General features: G+C 40.4%; 1 protein-coding gene across 1 annotated transcript in view; it reads right to left on the bottom strand.

The window, feature by feature from the left end:
* Positions 1 to 20,596, bottom strand: part of LOC126101321 (DNA ligase 4) — a 242,735-nt gene that overhangs the window by 102,195 nt on the left and 119,944 nt on the right. The window contains exon 5 of the mRNA XM_049911995.1: positions 8,280 to 8,455. Within this exon, the coding sequence (XP_049767952.1) occupies positions 8,280 to 8,455 (176 nt within the window). The remainder of the gene's footprint in view (positions 1 to 8,279; positions 8,456 to 20,596) is intronic.

Genomic DNA, 20,596 nt, shown 5'->3' with positions numbered 1-20,596 from the left:
GGACTAACATCTTCTACTTACGAGAGTATAATATGTTTACTACAATTATGTGTTGATAATGTGCACGGGTTTTATTTTTATTGTGCATGTTAATGAGCCATAATGAGGAACGATGCACATCTTCACCATGGGACAGCATTTGTAGCAAATTAGCGCGAGGAAGTACCTGCTTGTAAGCAGAATACAGTACTTCATGGATTGGCATCCTGCTCTGGCGATACAAAGACTCCCCAGTAACTGTTATACCAACCAGAGATGATGTTGAAATGGAAGGTAGATGATACTGATTTTGTATGTGGAAGCTCTGACATTAATATGAATTACCACTGTATGTAAAGTATTATGTCACACGTTAACAAACCGTGTACTGTGCATGAGTTTGACACGAACAGCAGCAGCAGCTGCAGCAGCAGCCGTTAGTCTTGGAAAGCACCCAGGTCTTGCTTGTCCTGTGCATTAAAATTTTGTAACTAACATTGAGTCTTCCTCCATCTGTTGGTAGCCCTGTAGACTGTACAAGGAAGGGTTTCTGCATTGACCTATCACCTATTTTTGAAGTCTGAACTACCTGTATTTCACAAAAGCACTTTGTATTGTGGTGGCATGATGGATTTACTTTGCCACAATGTGTGAATGAAGTTATTGCTGTCTATAAAAGGGTTGGCATAGTTACATAATTATTTATTCTCTATGACTGTGCCTCAGGCAAGTGTTAATAAATGTTATCAGTTATTAACTAAGCAACTATCTATGTTAAAATTTTCTATTGCATGAAGTTTCCCAAAGTGGTAACTCCATAAAAAAACTATAGCACTGCAAACATATATCTTCACACAACATATGTCAATACAAGCAACAGAAAAAGGAATCAAAGTGAAGCAGAATTTACTTCTCAACTCACGATCAGCTCCTTCAACTATTAATTTACTGCTAAATGTAGTAACACATGAAAAGTCATGAGACTGATTACATATGCTTGACAGAGAAATGTTATGTGTCTCACTTTCTGACCAATGCGATCACAGCACTCATTCATGCAGGCTGACTGTATATTTCAGCATCATAGGGCGGCAAATAACATTGATAAATGTAGAGTAGCATTTTCACATCCGGACTAAGATGTGACATGAGAAAGAATAGAAATTTTACCACACCAAAGTCCTGCAGTACTGAAGGAAGCTCTGATACAATGTTATGAATTGTCATACAAGCCACAATAACAAAAAAAATTTGCAGATGACAAATGGGTGGCAAGTCTCCGTCACAAGTCCTCAAGTACTTATATTCATTTGCAGGCCCTGAATTTCTGCCTGAATAATCTCTGTGTGTTCTACGGCTTTACAAACTTCTAGCCCAAATCTGCGCCATCACTGTGGTACACAACTTACAATAGCAAATCTTAGCAAAAAAGGCAGACACCATTGCAGACAGCTTAGATGAAGTTTTCACAAGTGCAAAAATCAACAACAGTAACAACAGCATACCCAGAGCACACATGGTTATGGAAGCTGATGGCACTGACCCTGGAACATGCAGGAATACTTCCCACCATCTGCAGGCATCTACTGAACCTACTACATAACAGCTGGTATCACAAATTGCAAAGCTCAGCATGGAAGTAGTGACACACCAGCAACAAGTATGAAGTTGCAGCTGGAAAAAACCATACAATGCCATTCCAAAAGACTCAACAGATCAGTGGTTTGGGTACCACAGGCATTTCAGCAATTCTGCCCATCAATGTACTCAGCCTTGCAACTACCCAAACTTGAAAGGTGGACATTACTGGGCCCTAACATTAGTCAGTAACAGCACACTTACCCCAACCTGAGCGTGGTATGAGGAGGATGGGCAAATGCCATGCTATTTGCAGTCAACCAATCACCCTGACTTTCATGCAGAATCATACATCAGGTGAAGAGTTTCTGACTGAATCAGGTTCAGAAGGCAGTCTCTATCCAGGAAGGACTTGTGACACACACACACACACACACACACACACACACACACACACACACACACACACACACACACACAGACAGACAGACAGAGAGAGAGAGAGAGAGAGAGAGAGAGAGTTGAACATCACTAGTTGTGATATATGTCATAAAGAGTGATGATAAGTCAATATTATTACAGGAAAAAGGAAAGGTACTAGAAGTGACTATGTAAGAAGAAAAACATGTTTTTCCATGAAGGATTACCATGAAAATGTTGGGTTTTCCCTATTAACCAAGGACATATCAGATCATTAAAAAAAAGGTCATAAAAAAGAATTGTGACTGTTAAACTAAGCGCTAAGGTCAATTATCACAAAGATATTTACACTGACAACCTATAATTTGACGTCACAGAACATATTCAACCAAGAAGATTTTCAAAAGACATCAGCATAGAAGAAGGATAGTCAATTACTTTGGCAGGTGGTGATTAATTGCAGTGAGTGAGCAGTGACTGTTCAGTCATTATAGATTAAGACACAGCAGCATCATTACTCCACTGTTTCCATTAGGGTGATGTCAGTGCAGTCAACAATACAATGTGGTGTGCAGAACAGTGATTAAGGTGAGCCATATGAACAACAAAATGGTTTGAATGATTAAAGATAGAAATTGGTGATGCAATAAGACAATTAAAGGTAAAAATTGGTAATGAAATGGGACAACCACGTCCAAAACTGGGTGAAGATGCTAAAGCATTAAAATAAAGAAAACTTTTAATTTCTTTCAAAATTCTCAATTTTAATGATTTAAGTTGCAAATTTTATTAAGATTTTCAATATTTCTAGTCCCCCTGCCACTATTCAGCATGTGGCATCATTTTAATAAGAATAAGTCTTTCAAGCAGTATTATTTGTTTAGGATTAAATGTTTTGAACACTAGTAAATGTTATGCTAGCAGGTAGGATGTAGGGTACCACCCTTCAGACAATGCAAGATCAAAGTCATGTAGAGTGTGACTAACGTTTTGCATAAAACCAAAAAGTGCACCAGGGCATCAGTTCAGAACATAGCGTTGGCAGCAATGGGTGAACGAGTTTTTATTAAGCTCTGATGCTGGGATTAGGACTTGGAATTACTCTGGAACCTGCAATCTCGATGTTTGTGGTTCCAGCATGCCCACTTTGCTGACAGTGTTAGTGGAGAGCGCGCTGCCTGGGGTCATCCACCCGAATGGGCAGACTGCTCTCCCACCCCCTCTACCCTTCTTCCACTGATGTGTGGGATGAAAATATCAACAACAAAAAGTCTACACTGAGTTTATATCATTTAAACAATTCTATAAACCACTCCAACACATGACCACTAGTCTACTTTGCTATTGTATACATTGATTTTCCCAGAAGATTCAGAAGTTATTCAACATACGATGACTCGAGTCTACTTTGGTTTGAATAAATTCCTTATAATTTGGATATTTTCCTTGACAACCAATGCCAGGAGACCTCAAGTCTCCTTTGCTTTGTATAAATTCATTACCTTTGAACTTTTCTACACCAACCATTGTCAGAATCCTAAAAGTCTACTTTGTGTTTATATAAAATCACTTTTCATAAAACAACAGTCCTGAACAATCTGTGAAAGACATTGAGTCTACACTGTGGGTGAATAACTTCAACCTTTCTTTGGACCATCACTGACCATTGATCTATGAAGACGATGAGTCTACTTAGCATTGTATTGGCCAAACTTCTAGAAAATAGTCATGGTCTGAAGCACAATCATTCCAAAATTCATCCTTCACAAATTTATGATATGAAATCATTGGAATCTGTTACACTATGTGAAACCTTTAATTAATGAAGTTGATATGAAATGTTTCATTTGTAAAACATTGTACTTCTCTGAAAAATTTTAATCTTTTGAAGTTATCACCAATCTAAGGAACCATGTATCATTTTTAAAGATGCAAATACTTTAAGATTGAATTTAAATTATAATCCACTGAAATGACTGTAACATATAAAAACTAACTAATTCAAAATTATTATCTGATTGTACTGTATGTAATACACTCTGAATTTCTTATGGTATACGTAAACTTAACTTATGTATGAACTTATGTTACGTACTGAAATATTTTGTGGAATGGAAATATGGCAACCCACTGTATCATGGCTTTTACCCTAACATTCATCAAAAACTTGAAGGTATTTGATGTTTCATATAACTTCAACCCTTTGACAGGGCCATGTATTATTACTTTTTATTTCATCCTATTTTACACATATGAACCATTTGTGAAATACTCTGTAAACAATGCACCTGTGCTCTTACTTTAAATTGCATATTTATGTCAGTGGATCAACTCCTAAAACCCCATATCTAAACGCTGGATTAGTTCTGGATAGTTCTGTTACCTCCTTTGAGTTTTGTCTTTCACTGTCTCACTCTTGTAAGATACGGAAGCCATTCGCCTGTGCTCATTGTAAAGATTTTTATACAAACGACAATTAAGTTTTCTTAATATAGTATGAAGTTATTCTGCCTTTTATTTCTAACAAAAATCATGTACTTTTTATCTGATTTTTAATTTATATGATGAGTTTTCAGAGTATCCCAGCTGGAACACAAGCATCAACAGCACATTGTTAGTGGATGTTAATGACAGAGCACTTTTCATGTTCAGTCATCACTTTTGATTGCGTCTAATGCTATGTGTTCGTGAGATACTTGGAACAGTCATTTTATTTGTATCTTGCATGAGTTTCACTCAAGCTATGCAAAGAATGATTCAATCATTCATCTGCTAACAACAATGTCATTGTGCTGCCTACACTAGTCAGACACAGGCCCCATGAACATTTAAAAGTTTTTGATGGTGGTTCATTTCCCTTATATGTTGCATTCTCAGTTTCACACTGAACTCGGTACAAAGCATTCGCTGCATTACCACCATTAGTCACGCATACTGTGGATGACAATAAGAACAATCATCATCTGGTGACAATTACCGTTTTGTTTTTAATTTACATTTAATCATTGAAATTGTTGTTTTTGATTCTATTTAAGAGTAGTAACTTGTCAGTCTCCATGTGTTACGAATCTTGAGGAAACTGAAGTTATGTAGCCCTTCAAAGGAATCCTCCCTGAATTTACCTCAAAAGATTTTAGGAAATCCATTTTCCATCACTTGCACAAGCAATATAGCCAGAATGAAATATCCATGATATTTGTCAAACTTCACAAATGGTTTGATATTCCGAAACAAGACTTTGGCAAATGACAGCACACAAAACAGAAGAATTGTTTGGTATGGTTATTATGCAAAACTTCATTATCTAAGATATTATTCCACTAACTACAGAGTTTTTTGATGAAAGACTGTAATTTTTAAGGGCCATTGGTAGCTGGTGAAATAAGAAAAACCTTGGGTTTTGGAACAATATAACTATAGACATTACACATTTGTTTTTGTACTGAGGATGTTATCTTTCATAAGCTATGGACTTACTTATCCTCAGTTCCTCCCTTAATAAACAACTGCTTGAGAATTCTCTTGCAATTGCATCTGCACAACATGTTGGTGCAGTGACATTGTGTAAACTACACTGTGTTTTGGAAAACAAGGAAATTTTAAATGGCAACAAGAGAAATGTGAGCCTGGCTTCAGTTTAGAGCAGCACTTCCCCTCCAGACCTTAGCATGCTGACCTCCTGCCTGCAATTTCCACCACTACTGCTCTTCCCCATGTTTGGGCTGCCGACTGCATGCCTACCAGCCATGTTATTCTGTACACACACTGCTCAGATTCTTTTGACAAGTTGGTGTAGCTATTGTTGACATAACAGTTGTTGGGAAATCTGCCGATCTCCCAGGCACAATGGTGACCTGAGAAGTATTCAATGCCACATACAAGCAGGTATTTCCACTTGCCAAGTCATCACGACCACTGTTCCATGCTAAAGATGCATGTCATATGGCTCACCACAAGCACAATAAAAATTAAACCAAGACACAACATCTACATATTTATATCAGACACATTATTTTATATTATTATGTATTTTCTTAAGATATAAATTACTTTTGTTGTGAGAATTATTTATCAGTAAGGAAACTTGAGGATACATCTAACTCCCCTTGAGTGGTATGTATCATTCCAACTGTAAAGCAAACACATGGAATTGCTATTACACACATGGCTCAAAGCTAAAGACGACCATTTGAGGGCATTTGCATGAGGTTGGGTAAGCATACCCATCAGTATGCACAAACATGAGCCCCAGTAAACCTCACAATAATAAAGGCATACCATGAAATACTGATTCGCAGTCACCAAGAAATAAAAACTGTGTATGACTGTCTTAATAAATACATTAACCCGGACAGAATGAGGAAAGAAATTGTGACATCTCTTAGCGAAATCAAGCCGTTTTCAAGAGGTGATTAGTCAACAATGCACAACTGTATGTCAAGTATCAAATATCAGCAGGAATTAAATTAAAAAATAAGAAAAAGAATCAAGAGAAAAGGAGAGAGAGAGAGAGACCACAATTCATCTGATTGAAGCATGAGCTGAAGCCACCAAACTACCTACCAGTATGTGGTGGGTAAACACAAACTTTGCAGAAATTGATTGTGTGTACAATTGGTATAAAACACACAATAAAAGAAGTGAAATGAGAATACTGCTCAGTGTGAGACAATTATAATAAAATAATCTGTCATAGCACCATAATCATCTAACATTTAATAACATCATCAATGAAGGGCACATTGAGGTGCTGTACTTGTTTGTGTCAACACAAAAGTTGTGACAGTTTCAAGAATTATTTATTTCTCAGTAAAAAAAAAAGTTTTGCAGTGTGGCAAAGGAAACCAGCTAGGTATGATTTGGGAAACAGACAGCCACTAGCGTAGACCTTCCACAGTGTTATGATCAAATGACCCCGTATAGTCACTAAACAAAAGTGCAACACATATGTTATAATATACGTCAACGGCCTTCAAGTAATCTCCTGGCTATTGCTAATGGAGAGCTGGAATAAATAGAAATATTATCTTACTACCACAGAACATGCACAAAAAGAAATCACTGAGCCCCACCAGATTGATGGTAGCTAAATAGTCTGGTATCTACAGTAGTATTGGACAGAAAAAGTTTCTGCTTGTCACATTTTATAGATTGTCACTCAGGATTATTAATTCAGTATGTAACAGGAGAGCACTGTTGTTTGGAAAATCTTGTGAGATTTATACAGGCACACCAAAACTTTTAGACGGCCAATCAACCATTCATATAACTCAGATAGTAAAACATTACCTATAAAAGGAAAAAAGTATAGGTTTGAATGCCAGTATGGCATACACTGGCACACATATTGTTCTACATGACTGCATGATGTTTGTTCTTTTGGACATGTCCAAAAGAATGGACACCCTATGGAATCTGCAGCTGTGTTGTTATAGTTTCATTCCAATGCTGGGTGTGCCATCTGTCTTCTTTTTTTATATTTCCCACACAAAATAATAATAATATGCTGATTACATTTATAATGAGACAGGGAAATAATAATTATAGCATATATGAAATGATGGCAATTACTCAACAATGCACAATTGTTGAAGAGTTGGCATTGTAAACATCAACCCTAAAAAACTGAAAACTGTTAGTGGAGAAACTGTGAAGAGAGAAAGTAACTGAGAAATCTATAAGAAGGAAATATAATGATGAAAAACAGGAAAAACAGAAAAACAATTTCTGCTTGTTATATAGTTCCTTCCATGCACACTGCTCTCAGCACAGTAATTTTAACAGAAATCACTGCATCATCCATCAAAACATACTTCTTAGTACTAAATGGTCAGATTAGCATGGCTGTTGACTTCAATTCCTGCTCAAAAGTATCAAATGTCAGTAAGAATTAAGTTTAAAAAAAAAGAAGAATCAAGAAAAAAACAAAAAGGCAGAAAGAGACTACAATTCATCTGACGGAAGTCTCTTGAATATTAATGCTCAATTTGTAAGAGTATTAATAATTTGCCCCATAAATGGAGGGGGTTAACATATTTGAATTATTCTGTTTTTACAGTCTAAATTTTGCAATAAAGTTATGACAATTTTTTCTCACAATGCCTGTTACTACATTATGAATGACAGCATTCTGTTTTGTTTAATGCACAAGGGAAACTCCAGTATTACAGGTGTTTTGTTATACTGATTCATTCCACTTTACATAAAGTAAGAACTGAAATCACTATTTGCTCTCTTCAGTACACCTGTCATTTTCTTATTGCAATCAATAGAGGTGAGCCAGAGAGGGATATAATCTTTACCTTGCTTAGATCATTTGATACATCATACAGTGCTGAGGCATCAGGATGAAATGCGTTGAAAATACCAATGTGGCCAACACCAAGCTTCATGTCCTTCAGTATCATCCTGATTAACCACTTCTGTTCCATTTCAGACATTCCAGTTAATAACAGTGTTAACTCACCATCCATTCCTCCTGAAATAGATGTTTTCACTATTTGTTTAAATACTATAGAATAACAATAATGTTAAAAAGGACACTCATTGCTCCAAGAAATTTGTAGGCTACTAAAATATATATCCACCAATACACATTTTGGTAATTACATGCATTGATGGAAGATAGTTATGTGTAATTAATTTATCATCACACTAAAAGGATGTGTTCTTATAACACTGTTCATGTAAACCAGAGTTATAAATCTCTTGAGACATGTCTAACGGTCACACAGTGTGATTTGTAAGTGACAGCCATGCCTATGAAATTTTTAATATAGAAACGTAAACAGATGAAAGACCATAAATGTATACATGTATTGTAATTAGACAAAATTTTTGTTAGTGGAGTGGTCAAAACCATCAAATTCCTACATTGATCAATAAAGGAAACACTCACATATCTACGCAAAATAAATTTAGAGTTCAGTATTTGAGAGATATAATAAAAAAATTAACGAAATAAAAATGGACCAAACACTGGAATATATTTATTGCATATACCAATATGGAAAAAAAAGAAAGAAATTTGAGCCATTTCACAGTGCAACACATTACGACATCTGCCTCAGTACCTTAGTAAATACTTGAGGCATCACACAACAGTTTGAGAGATACACAATGAAGTTTTCACTCTGCAGCAGAGTGTGCACTGATATGAGACTTCCTGGCACATTGCAACTGTGTGCTGAACTGAGATTTGAACTCTAGACCTTTGCCTTTTGCTGGCAAGTTTTTTACCAACTGAGCTGCCCAAGCATGACTCACAAACCCCCCTCACAGCCTTACTTTCACCAGTACATCTCCTACCTTCCAAACTTCACTGAAGTTCTCCAGAAAAACCTGGTTTAGCCATGGACAGGGGTATATATCCACAATGGGATTTTCACTCTGCAGCAAAATGTGCACTAGTCCCGCAGGTTTCACAGGAGCATTTCTGTAAAGTTTGGAATATAGGAGATGAGGTATTGGTGGAAGTAAGGCTGTGACGATGGGTTGCAAGCCATGCTTGGGTAGTTCAGCTGGTAGAGTACTTGCCCGCAAAAGGCAAAGGTCTCAAGTTCGAGTCATGGTCCAGCACACAGTTTTAATCTGCCAGGAAATTTCACCTCAGAGCACACTCCACTGCATAGTGAGATACTGGTGGAAGTAAGGCTGTGAGGATGCGTTGTTAGTCATGCTTGGATAGATCAGTTGGTAGAGCACTTACCCACAAATGGCAAAGATCCCGAGTTCAAGTCTAGGTGCAGCGTACAGTTTTAATTTGTCATGAAGTATGAATTTAAGAGATCCTTTACACTCATTAATTAAAACAGAGACTCCTCAACTTAAATGCATTGTGTATATATATAGCATACTGCAATTCTTGTACTTTGTGCACAACAAACTGTAGACTGTCCTACTGCAATATGTGCAACATGCCTGATGAAAATTCCTTCCTTAAAGACAGGTGGATCAACAGCACTTCACTCTGCTGGGGAGATCCATTGTGGATGGGTTCTTTGTTTAATGAGTACAGTTTGTTAGTTTGTTGTCCCTCAGTTGCTATACTGCCAAATCACTGAGGAGGTTCCATGCAGGAGAGCAGCAAAATGTGCCTGCACTGAGAAAAAAGAATGACAAAACTGAAGGGGGTGATCAACAGAATGTGTTAATTACTTGTCTCCATGTAACATGGCTTTGCCTACCCAGTCAATTTTCTATCCAACGTGATGCCCAAAAATCAGAATACACACACATTTGAAACTTCCTGCCAGATTCAACAAGCAAATCACCGAAGTGGCATCAACTAAAAAGACTTGCACCAGCCATCAGGCCCAAACCACATGCACATTTCAGTTTTTCCTGGCAGATTAAAACTGTGTGCAAGACCAAGACTCAAGGTCAGGACTTTTGCCTTTACAGCCAAGTGTTCTACTGAGTGAGCTACCCAAAAATGATTCACAACCTATCCTCACAACAGCTTTAATTCTAACAGTGCCTTGTCTCCTCCTACACACAAATTTCTCAGAAGCGAACTTTTGTACCTTACTGCCATCTGTAAATACCGGCCTTCTGCGAAGCCACAAAGATGAAAAATTTAACCAGTATCTGCAAATACACAGTTGTCTTAGGAACACGTCACAGCAGAATCTAAAAATATAACAATGATAACATCATTCAAGACACTACCAGGATGAAAGTATTTTTTTGTGTACAACAACATAGGACCCAACCCAACCGCCGACACACCATACATTCTAGCAGTTTACAAAGAATGTTGGTGAGACTGATGGGCCAATAGCTTTTCCCCTCAAGTGGGTTTTTAATGGGTTTGAGCACTGGTATGATGGAGCTCTCCCGCCATTGCAATAGAAAGACGCTACCGCACAAGATCCAGTTGAAGATAATGAGGAGATGTCGCTTGTAGTCAGACAAGAGATGTTTCATCATCTCACTGGGGATTTGATCTGTCCCAGGAGCTGTGTCGGGGAAATGTGCAAGGTTGCTGAGGAGCTCCCATGCTGTAAATGGGGCATTACAGGGTTCATTTTGGCATGTAATGAACAAGAGGACTTTCCCTTCCATATGCTGTTTGAGAGTGCGTAAGTCAGGGGGCGGGGCAATTCTCCGATGCAGAGGCTTGAGCATAGTGCTCAGCAAAGTGCTCGGCAATTGAGTTTGCATTGATACATAACACACAATCGATGGCAACGCCAAGGACACGTGTCGGGGTCTGGCACACAAAACCAAATCTGATCTTCATCCAGACTTGGTAAGGTGAAGTATGGCACCCAATGGTTGAGACATACTCTCCCAACACCCCTGTTTCCATCTTTTTATAAGCTAGTGAATGCGGGCACAGAGCCATTTAAAGGCAATTACGTGCTCTAGGGAAGGGTGCCGCTTATGTCACTGTAGAGCTCGTTGACACTCTTTAATTGCCTCAGCGATTTCTGGTGGCCACCAAGGTATTGTTTTCACCGGGGCACCCTAAAGAACGAGGCATCGCATTTTCCGCTGCAGAAACAATCATTGTAGCAACCTGCTCAACCACAACATTGATGGCACCATGTGGGGGAGATACAATGGACAGGACACATTTTCACACCTGTCAACACCTGCTTTCTTTGGGATTGGAAGTATTGTATTCTTCTCGTAGTCCAAGGGTATTTCGCCTGTCTCATACATCTTGCTCATGAGATGGTAGAGTTTTGTCATTATTGGCTTTCCCAAGGCTATCAGTAGTTCTGATGGAATGTTGTCTACTCCTGGGGCCTTGTTTCGACTTATGTCTTTCAGTACTCGGTCAAATTCTTCACACAGTATCATATCTCACATTTCATCTTCATCTACGACCTCTTCCATTTCCAAAATATTGTCCTCAAGCACATCACTCTTGTATAGACCCTATATATACTCCTTCCACCTTTCCACTTTCGCTTCTTTGCTTAGGACTGGTTTTCTCTCAGAGCTCTTAATATTCATACAGGTGGTTCTCTTTTGTCCAAAGGTCTCCATAACTTTCCTGTAGGCAGTACCTATCTTACCCCTTGTGATATATGCCTCTATATCTTTACATTTGTTCTCTAGCCATCATTGCTTAGCCAATTTGCACTTCCTGTCAATCTCATTTCCTTTTTGCCAGCTTCATTTACTACATTTTTATATTTTCTCCTTTCATCAATTAAATTCAATATCTCTTCTATCACCAAAGGATTTCTACTAGCCCTCATCTATTTACCTACTTGATCCTGCTACCCAATTTTCTTTTACTGTATTTCTTTCCCCTATATTTGTCAATTGTTCCCTAATGCTCTCTCTGAAACACTTTACGACCTCTGGTTGTTTCAGTTTATACATGTCCCATCTCCTTAAATTCCTGGCTTTTTGCAGTTTTGCAGTTGTCTTGTGACAGCGAGAGCGAGAGCACCAGCAGCAGCACAGTACTGTTTGTATAAAGCGTTTATTTTGCATTTTGTTTACGACCTTCCACTAAGGAAGGGATTCTATTTGTGTTTATCTGCTCTGCATAGTAACTAACAGTTCTTGATAAAACTTTACGTAGTTTTCGTGTTAGATTTCTTAGTGTTTTCTTGATCGTTTAGAACAGAAAGCGCCCTAAAACCGTCATTTGTTTGTTTCGCGGCCGTTAGCCACTAGTCACTTGAATCAGCAGTTGTCTTGTGACAGCGAGAGCGAGAGCACCAGCAGCAGCACAGTACTGTTTGTGTAAAGCGTTTATTTTGCATTTTGTTTACAACCTTCCACTAAGGAAGGGATTCTATTTGTGTTTATCTGCTCTGCATAGTAACTAACAGTTCTTGATAAAACTTTACGTAGTTTTCGTGTTAGATTTCTTAGTGTTTTCTTGATCGTTTAGAACAGAAAGCGCCCTAAAACCGTCATTTGTTTGTTTCGCGGCCGTTAGCCACTAGTCACTTGAATCAGCAGTTGTCTTGTGACAGCCAGAGCGAGAGCACCAGCAGCAGCGAGTACTGTTTGTATAAAGCGTTTTTGTACTTATTTGCTGCGCTTAGCTTTTAAATAGTTTTTCTGGGAAAACCTAGCGTAGTTTTCGCGTCTCGTATTTCAGTGAGTGTTTCTTGATTATCAGAGTAGCTCATCAGAAGATTATCTTGGGAATTTGTCACCGTATAGGGTAGGGTAAACATAGTCATGTGTAGGGACTGTGGTTGTTGTGAGCGGACGCAAGGAGAATTGGCCACTCTTCGGGGGCAGGTGGAGGCTTTGTCTGTTAGGCTCATCGAGCTCGAGGCGCAGGCGTCGGCTCGTAGTGGCGTTGGGGCAACTGTGGTGAGACCTATGCCTACTTCGGTGGCCTTGGAATCACATGGAACCCCTGATGTCGCTGCGTCTTCCGGCAGTGAGCATCTTACCGGTCAGCCATCACTCCAGGGTGAATGGCGGACAGTGGTGGGCTCGCGCGTGCCTGGCCGAAAGGCGAAGGTGGGATCTGGCCGCGTGGCAGCTGCCTTACCCCTTTCCAACAGGTACGGGATGCTTCCTAGTGGTGATGACATCGTTTCCGAGCCACCACAGGATGCCTCGCCTGTTGGGCCAGTGGCCGATTCTCCGGCAAGGTCCCGACAGTCACAGAGGGCGGGCCTATTAGTTATAGGGAGCTCCAACGTTAGGCGGGTTATGGAGCCCCTCAGGAAAATAGCGGGTAGGTCGGGGAAGAATGCCAGTGTGCACTCGGTGTGTTTGCCGGGGGGTCTCGTCCGTAATGTGGAGGAGGCCCTTCCGGCAGCTATTGAACGCACTGGGTGTGACCGGCTGCAGATAGTAGCACATGTCGGAACGAATGACGCCTGCCGCTTGGGTTCTGAGGCCATCCTTGGTTCCTTCCGGCGGCTGGCTGATTTGGTGAAGACAACCAGCATCGCACGCGGAGTGCAAGCTGAGCTTAATATCTGCAGCATAGTGCCCAGAGTCGATCGCGGTCCTCTGGTTTGGAGCCGTGTGGAGGGTCTAAACCAGAGGCTCAGACGACTCTGCGACTATAATGGTTGCAAATTCATCGACCTCCGTTATTGGGTGGAGAACTGTAGGGCCCCCCTAGACAGATCAGGCGTGCACTACACACCGGAAGCAGCTACTAGGGTAGCAGAGTACGTGTGGCGTGCACACAGGGGTTTTTTAGGTTAGAGGGACCCCCCCTTGGGCGAAACGATAAAATACCTGACGGCTTACCAGAGAGGACATTATCATCGTTGATAAAGAACATCCGTCCTCAGAGACCAAAAACAGGAAAAGTTAACGTAATATTGGTAAACTGCAGGAGTATCCAGGGCAAGGTTCCTGAATTAGTATCTCTTATTGAAGGAAATAGTGCGCATATAGTATTAGGAACGGAAAGTTGGTTAAAACCGGAAGTGAACAGTAACGAAATCCTAGACACAGAATGGAATATATACCGCAAGGATAGGATAAACGCCAATGGTGGAGGAGTATTTATAGCAGTAAAGAATTCAATAATATCCAGTGAAGTTATTAGCGAATGCGAATGTGAAATAATCTGGGTTAAGCTAAGTATCAAAGGTGGGTCAGATATGATAGTCGGATGCTTCTATAGACCACCTGCATCAGCAACCGTAGTAGTTGAGCGCCTCAGAGAGAACCTGCAGAACGTCGTGAAGAAGTTTCGTGATCATACTATTGTAATAGGGGGAGACTTCAATCTACCAGGTATAGAATGGGATAGTCACACAATCAGAACTGGAGCCAGGGACAGAGACTCTTGTGACATTATCCTGACTGCCTTGTCCGAGAATTACTTCGAGCAGATAGTTAGAGAACCAACTCGTGAAGCTAACGTTTTAGACCTCATAGCAACAAATAGACCGGAACTTTTCGACTCCGTGAATGTAGAAGAGGGTATCAGTGATCATAAGTCAGTGGTTGCATCAATGACTACAAGTGTAATAAGAAATGCCAAGAAAGGAAGGAAAATATATTTGCTTAACAAGAGTGATAGGGCACAAATCGCAGAATATCTGAGTGACCACCATCAAACGTTCATTTCTGAGGAAGAGGATGTGGAACAAAAATGGAAAAAATTCAGAAACATCGTCCAGTACGCCTTAGATAAGTTCGTACCGACTAAGGTCCAAAGCGAGGGGAAAGATCCACCGTGGTATAACAATCATGTACGAAAGGTACTACGGAAACAAAGAAAGCTTCATCATAGGTTTAAGAGTAGTCGAATCATAGCTGATAAGGAAAAGCTGAACGAAGCGAAAAAGAGCATAAAGAGAGCAATGAGAGAAGCATTCAACGAATTCGAACATAAAACATTGGCAAACAATCTAAACAAGAACCCTAAAAAGTTTTGGTCATATGTAAAATCGGTAAGCGGATCTAAATCCCCTATTCAGTCACTCGTTGACCACGATGGCACCGAAACAGAGGACGACCGAAGAAAGGCAGAAATACTGAATTCAGTGTTCCGAAACTGTTTCACTGCGGAAAATCGTAACACGGTCCCTGACTTCAGCCGTCGCACGGACGCCAAAATGGAAAATATTGAAATAAACGATATCGGAATTGAAAAACAACTGCTATCACTTAGTAGCGGAAAAGCATCCGGACCAGACGAGATACCCTTAAGATTCTACAGTGATTATGCTAAAGAACTTGCCCCCTTTCTATCAGCAATTTATCGTAGATCGCTGGAAGAACGTAAAGTACCTAGCGACTGGAAGAAAGCGCAGGTCGTTCCCATTTTCAAGAAGGGTCATAAATCAGATGCGAATAATTATAGGCCTATTTCGCTTACGTCAATCTGTTGTAGAATAATGGAACATGTTTTGTGTTCTCGTATTATGACGTTCTTAGATAATACAAATCTCCTTCATCATAACCAACATGGATTCCGCAAACAGAGATCATGTGAAACTCAGCTCGCCCTATTTGCCCAAGAAATTCACAGTGCCGTAGACACTGGCGAGCAGATTGATGCCGTATTCCTGGACTTCAGGAAGGCATTTGATACGGTTCCGCACTTACGTTTAATGAAAAAAATACGAGCTTACGGAATATCGGACCAGGTTTGTGATTGGATTCAGGATTTCCTAGAAGAAAGAACTCAACATGTCATTCTTAACGGTTCAAAATCTGCAGATGTAGAGGTAATTTCGGGAGTACCGCAAGGAAGCGTGATAGGACCTTTATTGTTTACAATATCCATAAATGACTTAGTTGACAACATCGGTAGCTCCGTGAGGCTATTTGCAGATGACACGGTTGTCTACAAGAAAGTAGCAACATCAGAAGACTCGTACGTACTCCAGGAAGACCTGCAGAGGATTAATGCATGGTGCGACAGCTGGCAGCTTTCCCTAAACGTAGATAAATGTAATATAATGCGCATACATAGGGGCAGAAATCCATTCCAGTACGATTATGCCATAGGTGGTAAATCATTGGAAGCGGTAACGACCGTAAAATACTTAGGAGTTACTATCCGGAGCGATCTGAAGTGGAATGATCACATAAAACAAATAGTGGGAAAAGCAGGCGCCAGGTTGAGATTCATAGGAAGAATTCTAAGAAAATGTGACTCATCGACGAAAGAAGTAGCTTACAAAACGCTTGTTCGTCCGATTCTTGAGTATTGCTCATCAGTATGGGACCCTTACCAGGTTGGATTAATAGAAGAGATAGACATGATCCAGCGAAAAGCAGCGCGATTCGTCATGGGGACATTTAGTCAGCGCGAGAGCGTTACGGAGATGCTGAACAAGCTCCAGTGGCGGACACTTCAAGAAAGGCGTTACGCAATACGGAGAGGTTTATTATCGAAATTACGAGAGAGCACATTCCGGGAAGAGATGGGCAACATATTACTACCGCCCACATATATCTCGCGTAATGATCACAACGAAAAGATCCGAGAAATTAGAGCAAATACGGAGACTTACAAGCAGTCGTTCTTCCCACGCACAATTCGTGAATGGAACAGGGATGGGGGGATCAGATAGTGGTACAATAAGTACCCTCCGCCACACACCGTAAGGTGGCTCGCGGAGTATAGATGTAGATGTAGATGTAGATGTTCTTCACTTTTAATCTGTAGTTCATAGATTGTAATCAGAGTCCATGTCTGTCCCCGGAAATATCTTACAATTTAAAACCTGGTTCCTAAATCTCTCGTCTTATATTTATATAATCTATCTGCAAAATGGTCACTGAGCTGCAGACAGGCATGCAGAAAAGACACTCACACTCTCACAACTAAATTTCCGACCATAGCCTTTGTCGGAAAGTGAGAGTGCACATACATTCACACAATCACTCAGACACAATTCATGCACACATGACCACCATCTTTGGCCACTGCATCTACAGTCTCTGAGAATCAGATCCAAACAAACCACTCCTCACACCTCCCTGCTTCTCATCTGCAGCTGCAAGGCTAGTGGCGACAAGTGATGGCAGCACGGACTGCAAGCTGAGGTGAGTGGTAGGAAGGGGAGAAGCAGTAGTAATGAGGGAGTAGATAACTGGCCTACAAGCTCAACTGCACCCAGCCAGTGATGATGCATGACATCTCAGTAAACAAACCATTTCCTATACTGAGACAAAATGAGATTTTTCCAGTGTTTTTTTTTCAAATTTCCCTGACATTTCTCTGATTTCCATGACACATTTGAATTTCCCTGATATTCTCTGATTTCCAGAACCTGTGGTAACCCTGATAATATTACTGTTTACTAATACAATAACTGATCACATAGTAGTAAACTTTGTTCTGTTTATATGAACACACATGCATGTACATGCACAGATGCAGTTAATTGCGGTTCTGCATTACCACTGATGATAATCGTTGATGATTATAGTTGTGACACTGGGAGATATCTCATTCTTCTGAAGTTGTGGAGAGGTACATCATTGTTTGATTTTGTTGAAGGAGCCACAACTTCACCTCTGCTTGCTTCATCACTATCAAAGTGAAGTCCTCGAAGGTGTTCTTTTAAGTTTTTGGAACAGATAAAAATCAGATGGAATCAGGTCCAGGCTGTATGGAGGATGATCAATGACAAATGAACCCAAGGTGTAAAATTGTTGCAGATGTTACAGCATCCTTGTGTGGTCTGGCAGTGTCATGCTGAAGGACAGATTACTGAAAAAGTAGATGAACACCTCAAATTCAAAACTCAATTATAGCATGCTGCTTCTCATGCACTGACATAGTTACATGACACACTGACCATGTTACCCTCCAATATTCGGAGCCCTCTAGCAGCTGAGGGTAGCAACTAGCATCAGAGGAGTGGGAAAGTCGACCAAGTAATGTGCACGACAAGTAATGCCTCAACTTATATTGAGAATAGAATAAAAAAGTTGGAGGCATTAATTTTCAGCACACCCTCATACAGATGTATGCATGTACACTGGCTGAAAAAAAGAAAGAAAGAAAGAAACAGCTAGAAGACATAGTCAGATGTCGACAACATAATTTCTTACACACCAGAAGCAAGTCTTCTGTGACAGGCAAAAGAACCACCAAAGTACACTAGTGTTGTCATGTTTAGTGTTGCTACTGGGCCTGATCAAGTATGTAAGGAGCATGAACAGTCTCAGACACTGAGTGATCCCTGTGAAGGACATGGAGATGCCTTGCACTCCTGTGAGACAACATCACTAGCTCCTGAGAGAGTTTGAAAGGTGCCTCACTGTGTGTCATCATTTGGCTGGCTGGTCAAATCGTACAGCATCCAGATTTGTGGGCATTCAGATACGACAGTGGTGCAATGCTGAACCGCACAGGAACATGAGGGCAGGCATACTCACCATCCAAGTTCGAGTCAACCATGTCCAGCCATCACATGGGAGGATCACCGTATTGTGCATCAAGCACATCGTAGCCCCTTTATATCCATGCCTGCCATCTGAGAACAAGTAATGGACTCCTTGCACCATTCTGTGCATCCTACACTGTTGGTCAGAGAGAAGCAGCAGCTGAACTACAGAATTATTGTCCCGTGTGTAGGCTGCCAATAACACCACAATAGCAATTTCTGTGCCTGGAGTGCTGCCAAGACCAGGAATCGCAGAGTGCCGATTAATGGCTTTGCATTGTGTTTAACAATGAATTGCGGTTCTCCATTACCACTGATGATAATCGTCGGTGAGTATAGTGTTGACACTGGGAGATATCTCATTCTTCTGAAGTTTTGGAGAGGTACATCACTGTTCTTTGCAAATTTAACTCAATTTTGTAATTACTAAACTAACATCACCTACCCTCTCAACCTGTGAAGTTTCTTTTGGTTTCCTCTTCTGGGTGGCTCACTACTTTTGCCAGGCAGATCAGAGAATGTATAACAATTATGTTGACATACACACAATTTTGATGAGTAATTGGATCTGTCACAGCAGTACAAGAAAACAGAACTAAACTCTGAATAGTGATTAAATATTAAAATATAACAACATATTATTACATATTGAAATAAGTTTACAGCAGTGTTTGAAAAAATTACAGAAATGAATGATGACCTACACAACTCACTATTAGCCCACAAATGCAAGTTGCCAGGAGTCATGAATGATAGTGGTCAAGTTTAGGATTGTTCTGTGCACCTACATAACGCATTCTTTGGCAGTCAATAACATTCAGTAGCATTCTGAGTGCTCTGCTCCGTATGTTGTAGCCAATGTCAGCATTAAACATGACTACAGTGAGTTATTTAGTGAATTTTCATTCCATTGTTGTGAGTTGTCATTGCTGATGGCGGTGGTAGATAATAGATTCCACACAAGCAAGCAAGAGATGTAATTTGCAGAATATACACTTTCTTCAGCTGCAAAGCACATGTATGCCTGTACCGCAACTGTCGCATGGAACCAGCAACAATGCAACCCCTGTCCGTGCCTTAACCTGCACGAACTGTCATCATCCATGATACGGACTCCAGTTTGTATTACTAGTCTCACTCCATTAATGTTGTACGTAACCTTCTACATTTGTGCAAGCACAGAGATTGCTTTAAATTGCCTGTCCCATGCTGTGTGGATTAAAAACCAGCCCAGCAACATTATGGTTGCTTGCGAGTACTTCAACAACCCTGTGTCATTGCTCATCGACTATTGATTATTGGCACTGTACGAAACTCCTGAGACACAATGGTCTGCCATGTAGGTATTTCTGGGAGACCATCGGAAAACGTTATTGAATCTAAATAACATTATGCACTGATCAGCTAGAACATTATGACCACCTACCTAATAGCCAGCATGTCCACCTTTGAAAGCATCATGGTGTAAAAACAATGAGGCCTCAGTAAGTCACTGGAAGGAACTGACACCACATCGGCAAACACAGATCACCTAATTCCCATAAATTCCATGGAGGGAGGTGATGACCTCTACACAACATTCAGTCGTATCCCAGGTGTGTTCGATTGGGTTCAGGTCTCGCGAGTTGGGGGGCCAGTACATCAATTGGAACTCGCCACTACAGCCACTACATTCCTTGAACCCCTCCATCACACACTAGTCTTGTGACATAGTGCATTATCTTGTTGAAAAATGTGGACCCATGGATGGCCATTTGAATGATCCCAAGAGCATAATGAAGCTGGCACCAGCTTGTCTCCAGCCAACTGAA

The sequence above is a fragment of the Schistocerca cancellata genome, chromosome 9, assembly GCF_023864275.1.
Source record: "Schistocerca cancellata isolate TAMUIC-IGC-003103 chromosome 9, iqSchCanc2.1, whole genome shotgun sequence".
In the NCBI taxonomy this organism is placed as follows: domain Eukaryota; kingdom Metazoa; phylum Arthropoda; class Insecta; order Orthoptera; family Acrididae; genus Schistocerca; species Schistocerca cancellata.
Note: the sequence above shows the minus strand (reverse complement) of the source record. Positions and strands in the feature narration are given on the sequence as shown.